Below are 23,184 nucleotides of genomic sequence, written 5' to 3'. Positions count from 1 at the left end.
GTCCTGAAAGAAGTGAAGGAAGCTAGCTTAGATGGGGCACACTTCTTAGTCATTTAATTCAGGTATCTCATTCAGTCCCATTAAATTCAGGTATCTCATTCAGTCCCATTAACGCAGATGCATAAAATTCAGCACCTAGCCATTCAATCTGCCTGCTGGTGTAGTCCTTAATGTACAGCCTGGTGGAGGCTGCACCTGAGTTATAAAGAGGTGTACCCTCTGTCAGTGCAGGGAGCATGAAGACTGGCATTGGATATGCAGGAACAGTTCGGGGATGGCCCTTTTCTGTTCCAGTTTAGAAAGCAAGGCATAAAAGTTATGCCTTGGATGAGTTTTGTGTGGAAGAACTCGACTGGCACGTGCAGAGCCCTGACCTCAATCCCATTAAACTCTTTTGAGCTAAACTAGGATGGGAAATGCAAGCCAGGCCCTCAGAAGCTGAGCTAGTTGCAAAGGGGGACAACTTTTTATTAAAGGGGTTTCCAGGAATTGGAGCAACCCATGGGGGAGATGTAAAATATTAAAAAAAATAAATAAAATAAATCATACTTGCCTATTTGTGCCCCGATACTTTTGTCCATATAGTGTATGTCATCTCCTACTTTTAATACCGTCATTGATATATAGCTTATTATAGTAGAGTGAATAGACGTGTGTGAGAGCAGGATTTTACATAACTATATAAATTATTTATGTGCAAACTACTGCTAGTTCCTATTAAAAATGCAGAATGAGATTTATTATCAGAGTGAATTATGCTTGGCTCTCTGATTTTATATCCAAGAAAAGCCTCTAAAAATGTTCCACAACCCTTTTGTTACCTCACTAGGATATTTGCTGGATACAAAGTTGAATCTGTTTTGCGTTGTTCTATGAATTGAGATTTAGCAGCACCAACCGTGTAACAGACCTGGAATGTTTTTTCTCTTTCACTTGCACACAAATTGATGGAAAAAAAGACTCTGCTCTGCACTAGAGATGGGCGAATATACCCGATCGAATACCTCCGCCGCATAGCTCCCGGCGGCAGGGAAGGTGGGAGAAGCAGTAAAAATTCGAAGCTCCAGAAGTGTTTTTGCATCGGGAACTATGCGGCCGAGGTATTCGATCGAGTATATTCGCTCATGCACCTACTCTGCACCATAACTGAGGTCTAAATGGTACCTTCTTAGTATCTTCTTCATCTATTGCTTGTTCAAGATCAATTTCCCAGTACTTCTGTATCTGACCCTCAACGTTCCAAGATCTCTGAGGAATTATAAGGACCATGATAAATCTCTGGAAATCCCTGCTTCTCCTCCAGCCACAAGTTTCAGCTTTTCCTACAGTCAGGAGACCCAAGGAGACAAAAAAATGCTTAAAAATGTAAATGAAATAAAAACTTTAAAAATAACATGCCTCAAATAAAAATAAAAAAAATTTAATCAAAGAAAAAAATGTATAAAACATATACAAATAAATATCCCCTTATTGATCTTGCCCAAAAAGTGTAGTTATGTAATTTATAGTTAAATAATTTTTGGACTTCTCTTATAATGTACCTATGTAGTGAATATCACTTCCTTCAATAAGCCTTTAGGACACACCTCAAGGACTAGCCAGATTATACTATTGAAAGATATTGTTAACCACAAGGCAGCTGTCCATACCATTTGTTATTAGTATTTAAATCAATATATAGACAATCACCTATATTGTAATGAGACAAAAAAATTACAAAATATATTTTTAATAATATTTAAAAAAGAAAATTGCACCCCACCCCAAAAATCAGCTTTATACTTTAATCAAGGTTCTTTGTTTTACATTAAAAATAAAATAAAACATCATTGGTATTGTCATGCATATAATGACCATTACTATGTAATGAATAGGTTATTTAACAAGAAAAGTAAGGCTTAGTTCACACGTAAATTACATGTGGCTTATTTTGGCACTGGAAAAAAACGCTTCCTTTTTGGAGCTTTTTTTTTTTTTTTGTAAAAACAACTTCAAAAAAAGCCAGGCTGTTTTCCCCTCCCATAAAGTGAATGAGCTGAAAAAAATGCGTTGCGTTTTTTGCAAAAAAAAAGCATCACTTTTTTTTTTTTTTTTCAAAAAAAACATGCGTTTTTCGCCTCCCATTCACTTCTATTGCTTTCTTCAGGCGGAAAACGCCTGAAGAATGGTCATGTCGCTTTTTTTCTGCTAGCAGAAAAAAAAAAGCTAGCAGTCTACATAGACCACTATTGTAAAGGGGCGGATTTTAAAGCGAAATCTGCTGTCAAAATCAGCCTTTTTGCCCCCGTGTGAACTAGCCCTAATAATAATAATAATAATAAACAATGACACCAGAAGTTCTGGTTTCGGTTACCGGTACTTCTCGGTAATTTGGAGTAATCACAAAGTTTTATGTACGCCAGATTGTTACCAATGAAAGGTAGAGCTCATCCCACAAAAAACAAGGCCACAATGAGTTCCATTGATGTTAGGGAAAAAAATAGTTTGGAGCAGAGCTGTGGGGTGAAGATTTTCTTCTCAGGGGTGCCTCAAGTGTGAAAAGGTTGGTAAAGACAGGCTTTTGTAGACAATGAACTCCTAAGCAAACTCACTTTCCATGTATTTTGGACTGATCATTTTGGGTTTTCACTTGCTCCTGTTCTTTCTGCTTCTTCTATCTTATGGTATTAAATTAGTTGTCCACTTTGGATGACTTTTTTTGCTGAAACAGCCCATTAAGTAGTTTACGTGGTGCCCCTTTGTTGGGACCCCCAGCAGTTGGCTGTAACCTGCTGGGGAACCTGACAGCAAGTGTTTAGATCCACTGCAGCACTGTCATAGGTGAAGTTGACATGGTGCTCCATGCTTAACCCAGTCTTGTCCATTCATCTCCTGAATACAAAGCCGGTGTTAATTTCTAGTTTTTGTGTTCTCCCATAGAGTTTTGTCATTTGTACTCCTAAAACTAACTGTGATTGGCGATTGTTTGCATGGGTTGCGAACATGTTTCAGTCTCCTAACACAGGCACATTACAGCTGTCACCAAGTCAGTCTGTTTAGATAGTGGCGACTGTTACCATGACGACATCACAGATAGCGAGAGTAGGATGTGCTCCTCTTAACCTCTTGTTTGCCACAGTGTTTTGCACGAGAATAGAGAAGATGCCTAGAAACTGATCTTAGAGGAGCATTAAACCTCAGCACTATAAGGTTGGGTTCTCATAACTGGAGATATGTGATATAATGTAGAGATTTTGAGAGAAGACGTTTCTGTCCGTGAACAACACTACAACCTGTTTCTCTCCAGCGTGAAATGGATGCCTACAGGAAACAAATGGTTGCATTCATCTGTCCAACAAATAAGATTTGATCGCTCTTCCGAAGAATTCTATGAGACCTAGGATTGATAACCTAATAAAGGCTGATTCAGGGTAAGTTCACAAGATGTAACGTTGCGCGTGATCTGGCATGTATACACATGCCGGCACATGACGAGCTCAAAATGCTCCCATTCATTTCAATGGGAGGTAGGAGCGTATATGCCGCGTTATTTTGCGCCTGTGATTTTGCAGCCGCAAAATAACAAGGCGTATACGCTCCTACCTCCCATTGAAATGAATGGGAGCATTTTGAGCTCGTCATCTGCCGGCACGTGTATACATGCCAGATCATGCTCAACGTTACATCGTGTGAACTTACCCTGAATCAGCCTTTTCCTTTGGCTCTTATATGGGGCAGTCATTAACAAGGGACACTTCAGACGTAAATACAACTTTGGGATATAATATACCACAACTTCTCATACGATTTTAACTCTGGCCTCACTAGTTAATCCATGGTGACTCTGAGGCCTAAACTGTGGTGGACACTGAGGCCAGAACACTCAGATAAACTAAATATGTCTACTGAATGTCATACAGCATTAAAATAGGCACAGAATCAATGAACTGTATTGCTAAAAACATGCCATTTAATTTTTTTTTTATTTCTCAAACTGCTAAAAACATCTATGATAATAGAATACAAAATACAGTATATTTTCAGATATGAGCATACTTGCCAAGTTTTAGAAACACAGAGGAAACAATCAGTGATGATTAGTACACAAATTTTTTTCTCAGGCCACACCCCTAGTTAACATGCTACGCCCCTATTTACAGGTCAGAAATACCTGGACATCATTCTTCTCTTTATCTCCTAGCCACGGTTCAAGAACTTTGAATCTGTGATAACTGATTTTGACCTTATCTTCTTTGTGTGCCTCCCCTGGGTCCCTTGCATCTCCTTCATATGTACCTCTTAAAGGATTCTATCATTAGAATTCCTTTTTTCAGGCCTACCACGTCAGAATAGCCTTAAGAAAGCTTATTCTTCCCCTACCTTTAGAAGTTTGCCGCCATTGCAGTGAGATGTCCAGTTTTCACTGTATGCAAATGAGTCTCCAGACAGCACTGGCGTGGTCCCCCTGCCCCCAAACAGCACTGAGGGCATACCCTGTGCTGCCTGCAGACTCTCCAGCGACACCCTCCATCTTCTTTTCGAGACAGCCTCTTCGCCGCATCTTCAACCGAAAACGAATGTGCAGTGGCCATTTTCCTGTTGTTGAATGGACAATCGCGTAAGAGGCCACAGGAAAATGGCCGCCACACATGCACAGTCGGCGCTTTCAGTTGAAGATGTGGAGAACAGGCGGTCTCAAGAAGAAGATAGAGGGCGTCGCTGGAGAGTCTGTAGGCAGCAAACGGGGCGCCCCCAGTGCTTTCTGGAGACTCTTTTGCATGTGGTGAAAACCGGGAACATCACAGGAACGGTGGCGTGGAGAAGACTTCTAAAGGTAGTTAAAGAATAGTCTTTCTTAAGGCTATTCCAACGTGGTAGGCCTGAAAAAAGGGATTCTAATGATAGAATCCCTTTAAATTTAGTATGCTAATAATCCTCTGAGTTTCTCTGGGAGCTCCTAGCTTCCTCTGCATTTGTCCACATGAGTAGCTTCTTGTTGCCTTGGCCTATGACTACCATGATGCATTGCTATTCACTCAGATCCTTCTCTCACCCCCTCCCTGTTTCCCTAGCTAGCTTGAGGACTACTAGCCCTACCTAACTAACTAACTCAACCCACCCCATCCCATCATACTTACCTATCCTCTGTATCCTGGAGATCACTTTCTTCTGTCCCGCCGTCTCATTCTTCTGTGGACTTATGTGGCGCCTGCGCAATAGAGCTCTATTGTTCATGCGTGGGTGACAGGCTACTTCTCTTCACCGCCCCTGTGATCTGAGTAATTACAGATGTTTTTTTTAAAGCTAAGTAAATTAGAAGTTAGGTGGGGATGAGGGTGATTAGTTTAGGGTTAATTTTTTTATTTTATCAACCCCTTTAACTTTTAATTGTCTGAAAATTTAAATTTGGTTATGTTTATGGAAAACCCCTTTAAATTACTGGAATTTCTGTATATTTGATTCACACTGTTGTTTGAAACCCACTTAGTTATTGATCTGGTAATATCACAGATTTTCCATCAGTTTCTGGGAATATTCAGTTCAAAGGGGAACAACTAATATGACTGCACTTCCGGTCACCACTATATAGCAGAAAAGTGCCAATGTCTCTGCAAGTAAAACATTGGCTACAGCCCTGACCTCTGAAATACTAGTTTATGGCCAGCTTGGGTTTGTGGATGGAAATGAAAGACTGGGACTGAGCGCGTGACTTTTGGTTGTATATACACATTTACCCTACTAAATAATTGTCATGATGATATTTTGTTTTTCATTTAGGCCAGTTATGGACATACCTACGACTAGCCCACTGACAGAAGACCAGGCACGCTTTTACTTCCAGGATCTTATTAAAGGAATTGAGTATTGTGAGTCTTTATATTCTCTTATCATTGTCATTGTACTATATGAATTGAAACTCATGGAAAATAAAGTCTTACGTTTGGTGACTTTGGTTTTCTTTTTATCTTGCAGTACATTATCAGAAAATCATACATCGTGATGTCAAACCGTCCAATCTCTTGGTGGGTGAGGATGGTCATATCAAGATTGCAGACTTCGGAGTTAGTAACCAGTTTGAGGGAACAGATGCTTTTTTGACTAATACAGTGGGTACACCTGCATTCATGGCTCCAGAAACCCTCTCAGAAACACGCAAAATTTTTTCAGGAAAGGTAAATTAAAAGTCTAAAGCTATAATATTGTGACATGTAGATAGATAAACCATACATGTATGTGTTCTGAAATTGCCATGTTAATCAAATGATGCGTTTTTTGTTTTTTTTCTTAAATCAGAAAACTAGGCCTTTAATAATATGGGCAATATGTGTAATATATCTTTTTGATTATATTCCACTAGATTTATATTGCATCATAAATCCATTTCTCTGTCAGAGATGTGCAGAGGAATATTAGTTCACTTATTTTGCAGAACTGCAATAGTCCGCGTTGTTTTGGTTACAGTGTCCAGTTAAGCCCAATGGCCCAAGTTGAAAACTTTTAGAACTTTTTTTTTTTTTTTTGAGGTAATGAAAAAAAGTAAATAAATAAATAAATAAAAAAATAACCGTGTGTATATACATATATATATATATATATATATATATATATATATATATATATATATATATATATTAATTTAATATAATATAATATAATATAATTTTTTTCTTTATATACATTCACTATGTGGGATAAGTAATGAGTTAATTATATAGTAGGAGTCATTGTGGACATGGCAATATCAAATATGTATTACTTTTTTATATTTTATTTACATTTTTTAAAAGGGAAAAGACAATTTTTTGGATTTTTTTTCCCATAATTTTTAAATAGTGTGCATCATGAGAAATCTCTTAGTTGCAGTCATCGCTGTCACAATGTGTCAGTGACATATTAGGGGTTATCTCCAAACTAAATAGAGCAAGCTGTTGGCTGACATAGGCTGCTGAAGGTTCTGCATAACACGGTCATAGTTGTTCAGGGGACTGGAGTCCTATGTAGCTGTAGTCAATGCTGCAGTAGACTCTCAGACAACCAGCTCCAGTAAAATTGTCACATTTCAATATATTGTATTTAGATACTAAACAGGAAAGGGTGCCCCCAACATGAAATAGATATAAAACATAACTTTTATTTAAATAATGGTTAAAATAAACAGGACAGCATGCGGCCCCAGTGTGAACAGGGTAGCATATGGGTGTTCCTAACATATGCTCACACGCTGCTTTGCAACAATGGATCTAGATAATCACTGGTGTTAAAGTTGTTACAACACCAGACTTATGTGGTTGGGAGTCACAAATAGTAAATCTCCGTGAAGTGGTTAGTATAACCAAAATACCAACATCACAGGATTGATACAAAATAGCTCAAACACTCAACTACTAATGAAGTTAAAGACAAGTCAAGCCTTGGTGATAGCTTGGCTCTTCTAATAGCGAACACGCCAACTAGATCGCAACTACAATGGCAGCAGCAGCGGGAGTAGTGGAGAACAAATAAGAAAGAATGCCTCTTATGATACTGCATTCAAAGCTGTGTTACGTCTCAATGCGTTTCATTACTTGTATGTAACTCATCAGGAGACTGATTACTGCACCAGTTTGGATGACTTTGATGTTGAAAGCAAAGCCTTGCTCAAACGCTTTGTCACCCTTGGGTATCGTAGAGCACTTTTGAGCTCGGCAAGGGAGTCAGTCAGACATACACTGAGGGATTCCTTGTTGGTCCCAAGAGCTAAAGAGAATAACAAGCAATTGATCCGTATGATCGGACCTTTTGACAACTACTCCAGTGAAGTTACTAACTTAATACAAACGCACTGGAGCATTTTGAAACAAGATCCTGACTTACGAGACGTTATTCCGGATTGTCCCTCTCTTTCCTTTCGCAGAGGTAGAAATCTTGCTGACAAAATCACACATAGTCATTTGTCACCGCCGCAGAAGGATGGGACCTGGCTTGGCAAAACCCACACAGTTGGAACATTTAGGTGCGGCTCCTATCAATCTTGTGCCTATATAAAGCGAGGCACAGAAATACAGGCATGTGCGACCGGCCATGTTTTTCACATCAAAGATTTTGCCAATTGCAAAACGGAAGGGGTAGTTTATGTAATCGCCTGTCCGAGCCCATAGAATTATGTGGGGAAGACCCGCAGGCAATTGAGGAGAAGGGTGTTGGACCACGTAGGTGATGTAATCAGACAGGTCGACACCCTGGTCTCCAAACACATTTGGGAATGCTATGGAGGAGACCCTTTTGCTTTCAAATTCCAAGTCATTGAGAAGGTGCCCAGATCGGTGAGGGGTGGGAATTGGGATGCACAGATTCTTCGCTGTGAGGGGCTATGGATATTTCAGGTTTTCATCAGTGAAACCTAGGGGTTTGAACGATGGTATCTCCTACTTACCGTTTATTTGAACAATCATAAGACAACAGGTGGGTGGTTGTTTGATAGTGACTTTATGTGTACACCAACATCAGGCCTGACTAGTGGTAAGTTTTATGCTTGGCGACACGCATGGTGGATTAGAGTAACAAGGCCAATAGACCTGATATCAAGGTCTAGTTTAATATTGGGTCTTTTTGACATCTCCTACATGTTATGGGGATATACCTTCTGTGGGGGCTAACGCCATCTGGTTACCCGTTGCGACCACCTGTTCTTTTTAACATCATTTATTTCGTCACTGGTGGCACTTTTTTATTGTTGTTTGCCACGTTTAAGTCTGGGCCCTCAGATCAAGACTGCATTGTGAGTTATCCCGTTTACTGTGTTTGGGATACCTTGCCGCCAATTCACACCATGCGGCTTTTTGTCATGAGGTGGCTTCGCAGCGAGATGTGATGGTCTTGTAATTGTGCAGCGTTTGCCATACTTTTAACCCTTATCGTGTTCATGCCAGTTTTAGGAGGCGGTAATGTAGAGATCGAACTGCCAGCTTTTACATCATCCTGCTCTTTGTCATTGGCATTATGAAGCGGCAGTTGGGTGATTTATTTTCCAACTCTTCACCACTTTGTGAATCAGGACCATACATATGTGGTCGATCACAAATATTTGTTCACATATTGACATCTTTCCACTCCTTGAACATACTTACCTGATGATTCTCTTCTCTCTCTGGGATGAAACGTCTTGGTGGTCGAACGGCGCCTCGACTGTCCCCGCCTGTGACACGCCCCTCTGATGATGTGTTGGTGCACCAACATCTTTGATGCTATCCGATTGGGTGGCTTAGTGCAGGGGGTGGGAACCTACCTCGCTCTGAGTCTATAAAGATGTGAGGCTCACTGAGCGTAGCGTCGACCTTCATCTAGTACTGCACACCGTTATCATTTTTAGGGTGTAGTTAGTCTCTGCTCCACATCATAGGCAGGGGTTAGTAATCAAGTCTCCTGATGAGTTACGTACAAGTAATGAAACGCGTTGAGACGTAACACAGCTTTGAATGCAGTATCATAAGAGGCATTCTTTCTTATTTGTCCTCCACTACTCGCGCTGCTGCTGCCAATGTAGTTGCGATCTAGTTGCCGTGTTTGCTATTAGATGAGCCGAGCTTATCACCAAGGCTCGGCTTGTCTTTAACTTCATTAGTAGTTGAGTGAGCTATTTTGTATCAATCCTGTGATGTTGGTATTTTGATTATACTAACCACTTTATGGTGATTTACTATTTGTGACTCCCAGCCACATAAATCTGGTGTTGTAACAACTTTAACACCAGTGATTATCTAGATCCATTGTTGCAAAGCAGCGTGTGAGTATATGTTAGGAACACCCATATGCTACCCTGTTCACACTGGGGCCGCATGCTATCCTTTTTATTTTAACCATTATTTAAATAAAAGTTATGTTTTATATCTATTTCATGTTGGGGGCACCCTTTCCTGTTTAATATTTGGTAGTCCCGGATCGTTTGATTTACAATATTGTATTTAGATAATGTTATAATGTTTAACTCTTAATGTCAGTAACTAAAATTTACGAGCTCATAAATTGTTGAGCCAGACTATTTTTTAGGTCATTGGACGAAGGCAAGGGGGAGATGACTGTAATAGACTGATCTTTTTTTTCTCCTGCTGTCACTTCCATTAGTCATCTCTAACACAGACAAGAAGCAGGCAGTGAAACTTTTCATCTGCACTATGAACATTGCGCCTACCTTTATTTCTAAGCTTTAATATGATACCAAAACCTAAGCTCTGGCCTTTATATTTTTCACTACCTTGAATTTTACCAATCCATGGTAGTAATGGCCTGCAGTTCTGAGTGTATAATGTATACGTGTTTATCACATCTTATATAACAAACCCAATCTGTGTGATATCTGAAGATATTTTACATGTGCTGAGTACAAAGTGTTCAGGAAAGTTGCCATGGATACAGAATCTTGTGATAGTGCAAACTGTGCAGCAGGTGAACGTTGCTTGTACCTAAACTTCTGTTTTTCTTTTTTTTTTCTTTTTTTTTTTTGCAGGCTCTGGATGTTTGGGCAATGGGAGTCACGTTGTACTGCTTTGTATTTGGTCAGGTATTTATCTACAATATTGACACTTTTGATATTTTTTATGCAGCCACTCTTATTAAAAACACATGCAGATAACACAATAGGACACGTGCCCCCTTATACGTTCTTCCAAGCTCTCAGCATATAGTAATGATACAGATATTAATACTGATTCTAGTGCCTACCACTGGGAAATACAGGTTCTTATAGAAGGTATATGCCAAATAAATCCTTCCTAATGATCGGTCTAAATATATACTCACAATACTGTGACAAAAGCCTAAAAATATATAGCAGTAAAAATATCAAACAATTGTATTATAGTAACAGTGGTCAACTTTACACAGTTTTTTGCAGAAATTGACAGTGATGTCCACACTTTCACCCTCATTTATAGCTAAAACACATGAACATAGCTGCTGGCCACTAGACTTAATAGTTTGCCGGACTTGCCGATTTTGGCAGGATGATCCAATGATCTTGTGTTTTGTTTTTATTATTATTAGTAGTAGTAGTAGTAGTTTGTTTGGTAAAATATTTTTCTTTATTGACCTGTTTCTATTTTCAGTGTCCATTTATGGATGAGAGAATTTTAGCACTACATGGAAAAATAAAGAATCAGCCTCTGGAGTTTCCTGATCAGTAAGTTCTGCTGGATATTTCTTAGGTTTGGTGACTGAGGTTTAAAACTTTGGCAACCTGCCAGTATAACAAAATATCAGAACATGCAGTGTAATGATAATTCACATTTGTATTTACAGGCCGGACATATCAGAAGACCTGCGAGACCTTATTCTGAAAATGTTGGACAAAAACCCAGAGTCTAGAATTTCAGTTCCCGACGTAAAGGTGCGCTAGTCACAAAAACCATGTAATAGCTATACCATGTATAACAAACTGGTAACCTAGGATGAGAACCAACAATCGCAGAAAGTCATTTATAGCTGTTGTGAGTGATTTCTATAAAGTAGAGTGATAACTTAGTAGTTCAGGTCATATGTGACTTTTGTGAGTTTAGCAATCCAAAGAAATGTTTCATGAAACTCACATTTTTTCAGAATACCAAGTTCCATAGGTGTGTGTTAAGCATTGGAGTCTGATTCAGAGTCTATATCAGTACCCCCCACCTCATACCACTTGTAGTGCAAGTTTCCAGTTATGTGGTATTGAAGCCATTTGGTATTAAGGCCTAAGTATGGCTATTTATTAGTGTTTCCCCTGATTAGCGCTGTAACATACTGAAGGCATTCCTAATATTCCTCATTTTAGCTACATCTTTGGGTGACTAAACACGGGGCCGAGCCTCTCCCTAGTGAGGATGAAAACTGCACCCTAATAGAAGTAACTGAAGAAGAGATAGAAAATTCTGTGAAACACATTCCCAGCTTGGCAACAGTGGTAAGTTCAATTATTATTATTTATTTTTAGAGCACCATTAATTCCATTATTCTGTACATTGTTATATTAATTCCATGGTGCTGTACATTATTATATTAATTCCATAGTGCTGTACATTATTTTATTAATTCCATGGTGCTGTACATTATTATATTAATTCCATGGTGCTGTACATTATTAGATTAATTCCATGGTGCTGTACATTATTAGCTTAATTCCATGGTGCTGTACATTACTATATTCCATGGTGCGCTACATTTGAGGGTTTACATACAATACACAAAACAGTGCTATCTGTGACAAATTGATATTGTTTGATAGAAGGCCTGAGAGGGAAGCTGTTTGCATGGTGGTTGCTTTGGTGGTTTGTATGGTGAGTTATTGAAGGTTGTAGGCCTTCCTGGAGAGGTGAGTCTTCAGGGTCCTCTTGAAGCTTGTGATAGTGGGAGAAAGCCTTATGTCTCCTGCTACCAAGGTCCAGAGTATGGGGGATGCACAGCAGAAGTTTTGGAGGTGGTTGTATGAATAGCAGATAAGAACAGAGTGGAGTAGGAGGTCTTGAGAGAATTGGAGATTACGTATGGGTAGGTAGTGGGAGATTAGGTCAGAGGTGTGTGGAGGAGACATGTTGTGGATCACCTTTTGTATGTCGGTGTTAACAATTTAAATTCAATTCACTGGGCAATGAGTAGCCAGTGAAGAAATTGGCAGAGGGGGGAGAGTGATAAAAGTCGGGGAGAGGTGGATTAAGCAAGTGGCAGGTACCACTGGTTACAGATGGACTTCAGTAAGGTTTGGGATTAGGTGCAATTGAATTGGGTCAAGTGCAGAGATGGGGAGGTGGGATTTTGAAATTAGGGTGGAGAGCTTTTCATTGGTGACTGTTCAGAACAGTTATAGAGGAATAGTATGTAGTTGAAGAAGAACAGTGGTTGTGGGGGCGAAGGTTGAAGCTTTCTCTGATGATGTTAATTTTGTTTTTGAAATAAGAGGCAAAGTCTTCAACTGAGGTAAGTGATATTGCAAGGTACACCAGGGGACAGAGAAGAGAGTTAGGCTAGGTTCACACTAGCGGTTGGGTCTCCATCTTTCAGGTCCGCACTAAAACAACAGTTACTCACGGACAGTCGCTGACCCCATAGACTATAATGTTCGTCAGGTCCTCCATACAGGACTTTTCTCTCCACTGATTTTCGTCTGAATCTGCAGCAGAGTCCAATGCAGATGTAAACCTTCCCTGAAATACCGTATATACTCGAGTATAAGCCGACCCGAATATAAGCCGACCCCCCTAATTTTACCACAAAAAACTGGGAAAACTTATTGACTCGAGTATAAGCCTAGGGGGGGAAATGCAGCAGCTACTGGAAAATTTCAAAAATTAAAATGGTTGGATTTTTTGGGTGCAGTAGTTGCTGGGGAAGGGGAGGGGGTGTTTTGGTTGTCTGTCTGCCCCTTCCCTGAGCTTGAGGACTGTTTTTTCTTCCCCCCCCCGCTTGGAATTCAGCCTGGCTGAACATAGGGTATCTGCAGTGCTCCTATTAACCCCTTCCTGACAGAACAGGAGCTCTGCAGATATCCTATATTCAGTAGACCGGGCACTTTCAGACACAGCGATACCTAATGTGTTTGTGTGTCACAGTCATTTTCTACTTTTGTATGTATTCTAGGGAAAGGAGTGATTTAGAACTTTTATTTTTTTAAAAAAAATTTTTTTCTCCTTTTCACTATTTTATGGGAGATTGTATACATTAATATTTTGGCTGGTTGTAGACCCCCCTCCTAAAAAAAAAAAAAAAAAATTTTTTTTTTTTTTTTTTGCTGACTCGAGTATAAGCCGAGGGGGGCTTTTTCAGTACAAAAACTGGGCTGAAAAATTCGGCTTATACTCGAGTATATACGGTAACTGTGATTGGAGGGTAAGTGCGGACAGAGTGAACTTCAATGGAGGGTAGGGTGAGATCAGGTAACTGTGGTGTTGAGGAGAAGAAGTAGTTATCAGACCGGAAAAGGCCAAAACCTCCATCAGGTTTGTTGGGATGAGGAGTGTGAAAACTGCAGACCACTATAGGCGGGGGTAGCAGGGGAGGTTGTGTCTGAGGGTGTCAGCCATGTTTCAGTGATACCAAGAAAAGAAAGTTTGTGAGAAATAAAAAGATTTTGTGTAATCTAGTTTGATACGTATGGAACCTGCATTACATAATGAACCTGAGAGGGGAAGAGGAGGGGCAGAAGCAAGGTTAAGTTCAATATAAGTTCAATGTAACAGCCTTTCTCAATAGTTTATAGGGTTTCCCCATATAGGCAACCCCTCCTATAAATGAGAACGCGCTGGCGTTCATTTCACTCCCATAGGTATGACCGTCTGAAGAAGAGTGGTATTACATCACATTAACCATGTCCTATAATACCACAAGTGGCAATGTAATAGTGAGGAGTAATTTGTAGGGGATGCTCTCTAGTGGCATTTAGGTATAGCTTATAGCAGGGTAGCCCCTGTGTGGCAGCCGTATGCCTTAATAGCACATACATACAGCGTTTATTCGTACTGATGGTGTGACTGGGTTTCTCAGGTCTATGGCTCTACCACCTTTCTCTGAGATCCGTCACGATCCATTGTTGCTAATGTGTGTTTTGTTTCTATTTTTTTCCAGATATTGGTAAAAACTATGCTGCGGAAACGTTCTTTTGGGAATCCATTTGAAGGCAGCAGAAAAGAAGAAAGGTCTATGTCTTCTCCTGGAAATTTACACACGTAGGTTTCCATACATAGAGTTGTGGTATATGACAATGCTGCTTACTCCAGTGCTACATACAGTAAGCTTCTGACTGGTCAACACAATGAAAACCTAGTCTTGGCACCTACAAACGGCTTTTCTCTTAGCTGCTAAGCAACCTGGACCAATTTAAAACTTATAGGCTTAGCTGAATAAAGGATCCCGTTAAACTTTTGATGTCTTTTGCCCTCTTTTTTTTTTTGTTTTTCTTGAACTGCTGTAAATAGCCTTGATCCCTTTAATTTCCAGCTACATAGATATACAGATGATTTGGTTGCTAGGGCTATTAATGAGCGCTTATTTTTATTTTCTGTGTCTATGGTAACCAAGAAATCAATTCCAATTGAAGGCAATGTTTACCCTGTTAAAGTGTAAAAAATAATGGGTTTATCTCTCTTCACTTCTAGAAAACACAAGTCAGGGAATATATCCACTAAAGGTAACAAGAGCAGAAAATAATGCTTCTACCTTCTCAACACTCTGCACTATAGCTAACACCTTGCATGACTTAGAGGGTTATGTCCATCTTAAGCAATCTTGACTAAGACAGGAATAGCTGTCTGCAAGTCCTGGCCACCAGTTGCACTGCTCTACATGGTTTCCATAGCTGTTGTAGGGGTAAATGGGAGCTATAGATACAGCGTAGCGCTCCTACCCGGCAGTTAGAGATGGTTTACGGAAATGTGCTCTCATTGACTTCTATTGGAGTTATGGAAGCCACATAGAATAGCACCGAGATGGGAATAACCCTTTAAGCTACTCAGCACTATTCTCTGAATCATTGTTTCTGAATTCCAACAGGTTAGGATTTGGGGCTGTCTCATAGATACAGAGCCCTCTAGCAGTTCAACTTAAAGGGGTTTTCCAGGCTAACAAAAAAGAATTTGTCAGCTGCCATCATGACGTATGTGCACTACAGCCAGACACTGGCCTGGCCGCTAATGTGCTGCACATACTGATATGGCTACTCTCTCCAACAATGCTGGGCACATTCTTGTTCAGAGTAGAAAGTGACCGATGGGACTATGAAACTGAACTGGCGGATGGTTTGTAAGTAAGTATATGGATATCTGCTATTGTATCTCCTAAGCAGCTGCCTTTTTTTTTCTTTTTTTTTTTTTTTTTTTTTTTTCAAGCCTTACCCCTTTTTTTTTTAACTGCATTGTCCATTCCGGGTAATATCCACATTAGCAGAACACTTGTCCTTTATTGTAACCTTGTGTGCAGAGTCTTGAATATTTCACTTTCCGCCTTGATCTGGGATGCCACTTTTTTACTGCTCTTGTACCATCTGTTGCTACACTTACTCTTGCATTGTTTTCACTTCCTTATTATAAACTTTATATGCGAGAAGTATTATTGCATAAAGTATAAGAATTTTCCTTGTAGAATAATACTACTTTTGTTGTTTGTTGCTTCCTTCACAGGATCCAAGGCAGTGATGAAAGCTTAAGAGAGAGTGACCTGCCAGAATTGGGAGAGGACGAGGTTCTATCTTGAGGGTATCTACCATGAAGTGTTATGGTTTGGGCTTCATCTATGAACTGAGCGTGTGTACGTAACACACCATGTGTAAACTGAACCATGCATGCTACTTATGCACCTTATGTTGCTGCATGCGCTAAAGACCTTAATGTCCTGCCTTGGTTGTTAAACGTTATCAGTTACTTTGCTATGGGCTCATTCTTCCAGAGGACTCACGGAGACTGATCCAGAGAAGGTGCTTGTATTGTATATTGCAAAAAAATGATTCAAGTGGCTTGTAGCATATGTCTTAATAATGCCAAATATTATACACGCTGTGCACACATATAAGGCTTGCAGGACACTACACTTCACAGTCAATGGTCTTACAGTACGGTTTGTATTGTAAGAATATCCTGGTGCAGGGAGCACTGAAGAGACTCATTTAGGAATCGATGATTTTGCTAAAGTTGGTTCTCAAGGTCTTTATATTACGGTATTTTATGAAGTATAGCAGCCAAAGTGGATTTTTTTTGCCATGTGCTCTAACTTTCTACATGGAGGTTGACTATATTTTCGTACAATTCTAATAAGTGTTAAGACTGCTCATAGGTTGAGAACTTGGTGTCATTTTTCATCGAAAAGTAGCTAGCAACATTGTGACAATAAAGTCAGTAGGGGTAACACGTCAAGGATCATAATAACTTTTGTATGTAGTAGCGACGTATTCTACGAGTCGTTGGAATACAATGGCAATCTATGTGCATCCATCTGGGCAATAGTGGACCTCATGTATACACAGTTTTCATAGCATATATGAAAATGACAGCGCATACATATATAACATATCTGTGACAGTGCTGTTTAAAGAGATCTATAAAAAGGTTGTACTATTTTCTTCCAGAGTAGAAATCTTGATCAAGATAAAAGTCCAAGGCTCGCAGCTCCACTACTTCAAGTCCCAGGGATCTGAAGGCCAGCACTCTTACACCTGGTGCAGTGGAGCTGCACATCTTATAAAAAGCGTAACTAAACTTATGGAAAACTTTTAGATTTTTTTTATTTTTTAGCAGCATTTGTGACATTAATACATTTTGTAAATTACATGAACAGATTTTCACTCCTTTTCTTCTCTATTGAGAGCTATCTTGTGCTTCTCATTGTGTATGGAGTTCGACAGTCAGAATGAAAAAATGCAGGATTTCACAAAAAGGAGCCACATTTTGTTAATAAAGTACATTACAAAATATTAATGACATAACTACTGCCCAAAAAGTTGTCCGAAAGTTTAGTTATGCTTTAAATGAATGATATACTTGCACAAAAATAAGTCTATCAGATTATAGAATGTGAGCGAACGTTTATGGAAGCAGTCAATACAATCCAAGTTCTGTTTTCTTGTCGCACCAACATAAGTCAGTGTATTTCTGGACTGGTCCTCTTATGAGAGCTATTGTCTTCGCTCATGTATGATCAGTGCAGTAACCCTGCGAGCGTTGTTGTCAGCCAGCTGAAAAGGGGAAGAAGTGTATGAAAAGGTCTTCAAGTCACACTGGACAAAATTAGGACAAAGCTGTATCATGTCCCTATTTTACTTCAATCAAGTCTATAACGTCAAAAGCCACATCAACTCCTGTATTATAGACTGCCATTGACAGTTTCTTTCACCATAAAGCTGTACTGTAAGTCTTCCCTTTTACTGATAGTACACTAGTTTCTTCTTGGCAGTCCAGGCCGCAGCAGTATCATCTCAGGACACTTAACTTATGGATTTGTGACCTCCTATAATTGTGCCAGTGACATCTTGCCACAATAGGGTTATTTGACACAAATGTAAGTAATAAATAAATCAGCCATGGGGAAATTTGGGTGGGAAAAGACTGTTAAAGGAAAATAATTTGTTTTGGGTTTTTTTGTTTGTTTTTTTTTAGCTATTTTTAATATTGAATTTGAAGAATTTTATATTGAAAGTTTTTTTCCCCACAGCTTATATAAACACAATTTTTTATCCCATAGTGCAGTGCCTCGAAATCTACTAGACATAATCACTGCCACTCATAGAATAAGTATTCACTATTATGGACAGTGTTTCTCTACTATATCTTCATTCACTTTGCCTCGCTTCTCATTGTATCCATGACATGTGTCATTGTAACCACTTTGTAAGGCCCTGTTCCCGATTTGTTCCATGTCTGTTCCACATGTTAACCCTTTCACTGCCAAAGGTCTTTGGAAATTTTGCACTTCAGGCTGCCAGAGCAATTTCACAGTTTTGAGATGGACAAATCAAACCTAAATTGCAACATCAAAAAATCATCCAACCCTCCCCCCCCCCCCCCATACCTATATATTTTCTTAAAGTAGACACCTGCAGCATTGTCAGAATGCCACTTGGTACTGTATACGAACAGGTACCTTCATGCAATTTTGATTTAAAGTGAATGTTTTATGAAAAATGCAAATAAATGTATATTATTAGTTGTTAAACGTGGAAACTAAACAAAAAAATTATATGCACAAAAACTCCTAAAAACAAGAGACCAATATGTGCAGAGTTCATTCATATCACTAAGGCCTCCACCCGCATGTACTTGTCTTCAGAAAACCACTAGAACTGGAAGGAACAAAAATCTGCTTTGAAGCTGGAAATGTTGAAAAAGTATCATCCTATAAAATGTAGCGATTACACTCCATGAAAAGTAAGTGAACCCCTAAACCCTATATATTTTTTGAAAGTAGACAATCTGAAGATTACATATGTCTCAATGGGTCATCAATAGCCACATCCACCTTCATGCAACTTTGTGACAAACGCAAATAATGCACTAAAACACATATTTGCACCTAAAACTCATGTTTAATCTCACATTCATATACAAAATACATTTAAAATAATAGCTTAAGGTGTAGACAATGTGTGTATATATACTATATGTACTGCAAACATCAACTACAACAAGAGCTCAGACTCCCAAAAACACTAATGCAGAAGACAAGCAAGATTTTGCTGCTGTTCATGAATATGTTAAAAATCTATGCCGCACCTAGCAAACTGTGACTGTGACACCAGAATCTAACTTTTTTTGAGTTTGCATAGCATACCATATATAAAAACACAATTTAATAATTCATATATACAACCACCTTCATGCACCTTTGCAGCAAACAGAGATTACATGCAAAAATTGCACAAAAATTCAAATTTGCCACTAAAGTGCGGCTCAAGCAATCCCTTTCTGCAAACAAGATGTACTTTCCAAAAAACTACAGGATGTGAGGAGTTCATACATACCACACATGTATATATTTACAGATGCGGGTGTTAAAGAATCGCCAAAATCGCAGAGATGCGCCATCCCATTTTGTGCATGCAAATTAAATAGGACTATACACAAAAATATTGTTTTCTATCCCCCTATAAAAATTTTAGCAATCTACACATTCATCTCTAGTGATAATCGTTATTGCTATTATTTTAGCGTGTAACGGATATTGCTAAAGGCTTATTTTACTGTAGAAGGCTCAGGTATGGACAGGACAGGGATTGAGTGAAATGTGAACTTTATTCACGACATTGTGTAAGTGTTTGGTGTGACTTTTTTTTGGCGCTGCGACCTGGACAATGGTAACCGTCTGGGTGCCAATAAACTTCCTGGTTATGTTCAGAGGGTATTACATAAGAATACCCCACTAGTAAGACTCCAGGGGGGAATTACATTATACCTATATGTGACAATCAGAGCGCAAAAGCATAGTATGCCCTCTGATTGATAGGAGAGAGGGTAACAGGAACTGAAGCCCCTGCTACCCCCCTCCTGGGGTCACATACAGGTTATGCACAGAGACTAGAATGCTTCCTCACTTCTGTGCTGTTTGCAGGGCTCCTCATCCCTCCCCTTCCTACTACAGTTCACTGATGCTTCCCGAGGCAGGAGGGTGGAACATTTCAAAGTCCTGTATCTCAGGACCCGTTTGGGCTAGGAAGATAATTTTAGATTCATTTCAAAGATGAGAATCGCTATTAAAAACACTGTTGGGAATTGAGATCTTCAATGGGGTCTCAATCCCGAATTGTGTTTTCAACAGTAAATCACTTTGGCACTGTAAGGGTTAACATGAAGACTTTGGTATCATTTTAAATATGAAATTCTCATCTTTAAAATGAATCTAAAATTATCTTCATAGACCAAACGAGTCCAGGGATATGGGCATTAGAATTAAGGGCGTAGCAGCTACGTCCTTGGCTAGACAAGTGCCACCCTGGGAGGATGTAGAGCTACGTCCTCAGCAAGAAAAAGGTTAAAGACTGTCCTTTTGTCCTCCATCCTGATATACTTTGGTATACAGCAAAAGAAAAGGTACAGATTAGTGTAGTAGACTTTACTGTTCCATGGAAAACGCAGATCATACAGTAATTATAATGGGACCCTATGCAAGATCTAATGAATCAGTTATAGACTTTGTCAGAGGTTTACTTATGGAGCAATCCCCCATCCCTCACTCCACTTTGTACCTTATTCCTGTGTTGGGTCTTCTCATGTCATTGTAGCTGATGAATAAGACTTGCATGCTACACGTCAGTCTTAGTATCTTAGACCTTCTGTTAGTTGGTGATGATGTCAGAGAATGAAATATTACTTTACATGTTTCTGTTCCTACTGGTTACCCAGCACAAAGGAAATACAGCTTATCAGTACAATGTCTGTATCTCCACTACTTCCTTAAAATACAGAACTTGTTAATATGAACAAGATTTGCAGTTTTTATTTTTTTTGTATCATTTCAAATAGTAGAGGTCAATATCAAGATGTTTTACTTGATACATAACTTGGAAAGGTGTAATATTGGAGAAGGTTAAACATATCACAAGTATTATAGGTGCCCACTAACCTGCATTACCGTATATAGTATACATGTTTCACACAACACTACCCCTGACGTATTTCCTGGAGCTCTGTTGCGCCCAGCACAATATACCATTATGTCTGGTTTTACCTATTTTGCGTTACGCGTTAAAGTAAGTTGTACAGGATTTAAAAAATGGTGAATTTCTGCCAGAGCTCGTACCGCACCTGTAACATGCAGTGTATTGTATTGCTTGCTCAGCCCTATTGACTTTAATGCCGTTGGTCTGTATCACTGCACTGCTAATGGACAGATAGAGTTGTTTATGGAGTATATACACATCAGAACATCTATGGACAAAATGTAATCATAAAGACAGCATCTTTACCCATAGTAACCAATCGTGTTTCATCATTCTTCATGTATGTGAACATATCATATCATCATCTACAACTACATTACCATAAGCAGTTAGTTTGTTTATGGGTGTATGTGATCAGAAAAACATGGCTGCTTTCTTCTAAGAACTGTACCACATATGTCTACAGGTTGTTTGAGGTAATGCACTCAGCTGTAAAAGTGAAAGGGGCCAAGCTTCAATGTCACATACAAGCTGTGGTCAGGTATGGCGCCGTGTTGGAAGAAAGCATGTTTTTCTAAGTCGAACTTTTCACTGTCTTTCTTGTAAGGCATCTACCATGAACAGTAAGTAACAAGGCTCTGATGACTTGTCAGTTGAGATGAATCTTTATATCAATATATGAATGATTCAAGAACTTCATTCAGTGTGTTCATTTTACTGACCATTTTTGGGGTACATAGCATGTGTACAGCTGGACTCCACAAAAGGCTGAGGTGGTCAGTTACCTTATCAATACACTATACTAAAGACCAACGAGCAACAGGGTAACAATGTTTTGTACTCTTGACTTTCAGGCTCCATATCTCACCATCCACTACAGCTTCCAATGTGAGACAACCATCATTTTATAGACAATCATCTTGACTTGCAACTATTTAGCATATGATTAGTTATGCAGATTCTTGTCATGTAACTGAATTGTTACTGTTTTGCTCCAGTGACTATATAAAAAAAATTAATATTTTGTAAATCCACCTTTTGGTATTCAACACTTCCTGAATCTTTCTGTCAATACTGTCAATACTATTCGACTCACTTGGGTATGAATACAGATTTTTCTTCAACTCTACCCACAAGTATTCAATTGGATAGAGGTCTGGGGACTGTGGCGGCCAATCCAGCACCTCTGCTTCATTGTCATTACCCTTTCTTTTGCTAATTTTGACGTATGCTTCGGGTCATTGTCCTGCTGGAACACTATGTTGTCCTTTTATTCCCATAGTACTCAACTGTAAAAAATAACTAATGACTCTTCTTATGACTATATTGATGTTGAGGCTTCTTCACCTTTCTTTGGACTATCATTCCTGACTTGAGTAATGTACGGTGCTTGCATGGATGTCTGTGATCTCAATATTACAAAGCATATGAGCCACCTCCAGTGCCATGTTTGTTGCGCTAGAACTAATAGATCTTGTGATGACCCGACTTGTTGACTTCAATATTTCACCTTAGGTTGGAAACTGTGTTAGTTGGTGAGATAGAGAGCCTGGAAGTCAAAAGTTCAAGACATTGTTACCCTTTTGCTCAACAGTGTAAGTGATCGCCAGGTGAATATGCTAGTCTTGTTGGGTCCTATCAGATCCGCTCTGTAAAATATTGCAGAAAAGCGGATTCTTTCATCTTTAAATGAGTGAAATTCCAGTCCAATTTACATAGGAAAATAGTAATGAAAAATAAAATGTTAATTTCTTCCAATGTGGGCACAAATTGTGTAAACCAAAAAATTACAGTAAGGGCATCCAAATAAGATCGAAAAGGCATATAAAATGTCAATATCAGAAGCTATTAAAAATGTGAACGTAAACTGGGAAAAACACTCCAAAAAAAGTAAATATAATATTAACAGGATGAAGATCTAGATACACACTCCATTTTTACAGCATGTACCATCCCACACTAAATCACGAGCTGACTCTGAATGAATAGTAATAGTTTTATATGGGTTGGTGGGGGAGTTGCACCAAAAGGGGCTTTACAAGCTGCTTCCGGTTATTTTTTATTCTAATCTCAGTCAATTTATCTAACTCAAGTAAACTTTTCCAGTCTATGGACACTGCACAAGT

At 39.1% G+C, this 23,184-nt stretch overlaps 1 protein-coding gene across 3 annotated transcripts in view; it reads left to right on the top strand.

The window, feature by feature from the left end:
- CAMKK2 (calcium/calmodulin dependent protein kinase kinase 2) overlaps nucleotides 1–17,150 on the top strand; it is a 58,181-nt gene extending 41,031 nt beyond the window's left edge. For 2 of the 3 annotated variants that reach the window (XM_075273566.1, XM_075273576.1), the window contains exons 9-16: nucleotides 5,758–5,846; nucleotides 5,953–6,152; nucleotides 10,463–10,516; nucleotides 11,061–11,134; nucleotides 11,254–11,341; nucleotides 11,762–11,890; nucleotides 14,545–14,645; nucleotides 16,095–17,150. In XM_075273566.1, the coding sequence (XP_075129667.1) occupies nucleotides 5,758–5,846; nucleotides 5,953–6,152; nucleotides 10,463–10,516; nucleotides 11,061–11,134; nucleotides 11,254–11,341; nucleotides 11,762–11,890; nucleotides 14,545–14,645; nucleotides 16,095–16,167 (808 nt within the window). In that variant the 3' untranslated portion in view covers nucleotides 16,168–17,150. Of the gene's footprint in view, nucleotides 1–5,757; nucleotides 5,847–5,952; nucleotides 6,153–10,462; nucleotides 10,517–11,060; nucleotides 11,135–11,253; nucleotides 11,342–11,761; nucleotides 11,891–14,544; nucleotides 14,646–15,074; nucleotides 15,107–16,094 lie in introns of all 3 variants that reach the window. The other variant, XM_075273585.1, reaches the window with a different exon arrangement.
- Nucleotides 17,151–23,184: the final 6,034 nt, after the last annotated feature.

Source organism: Leptodactylus fuscus, chromosome 1 (genome assembly GCF_031893055.1).
Source record: "Leptodactylus fuscus isolate aLepFus1 chromosome 1, aLepFus1.hap2, whole genome shotgun sequence".
NCBI classification, from domain to species: Eukaryota; Metazoa; Chordata; class Amphibia; order Anura; family Leptodactylidae; genus Leptodactylus; species Leptodactylus fuscus.
The sequence above is the reverse complement of the archived record's forward strand: the minus strand, read 5'-3'. Positions and strand labels throughout refer to the sequence as shown.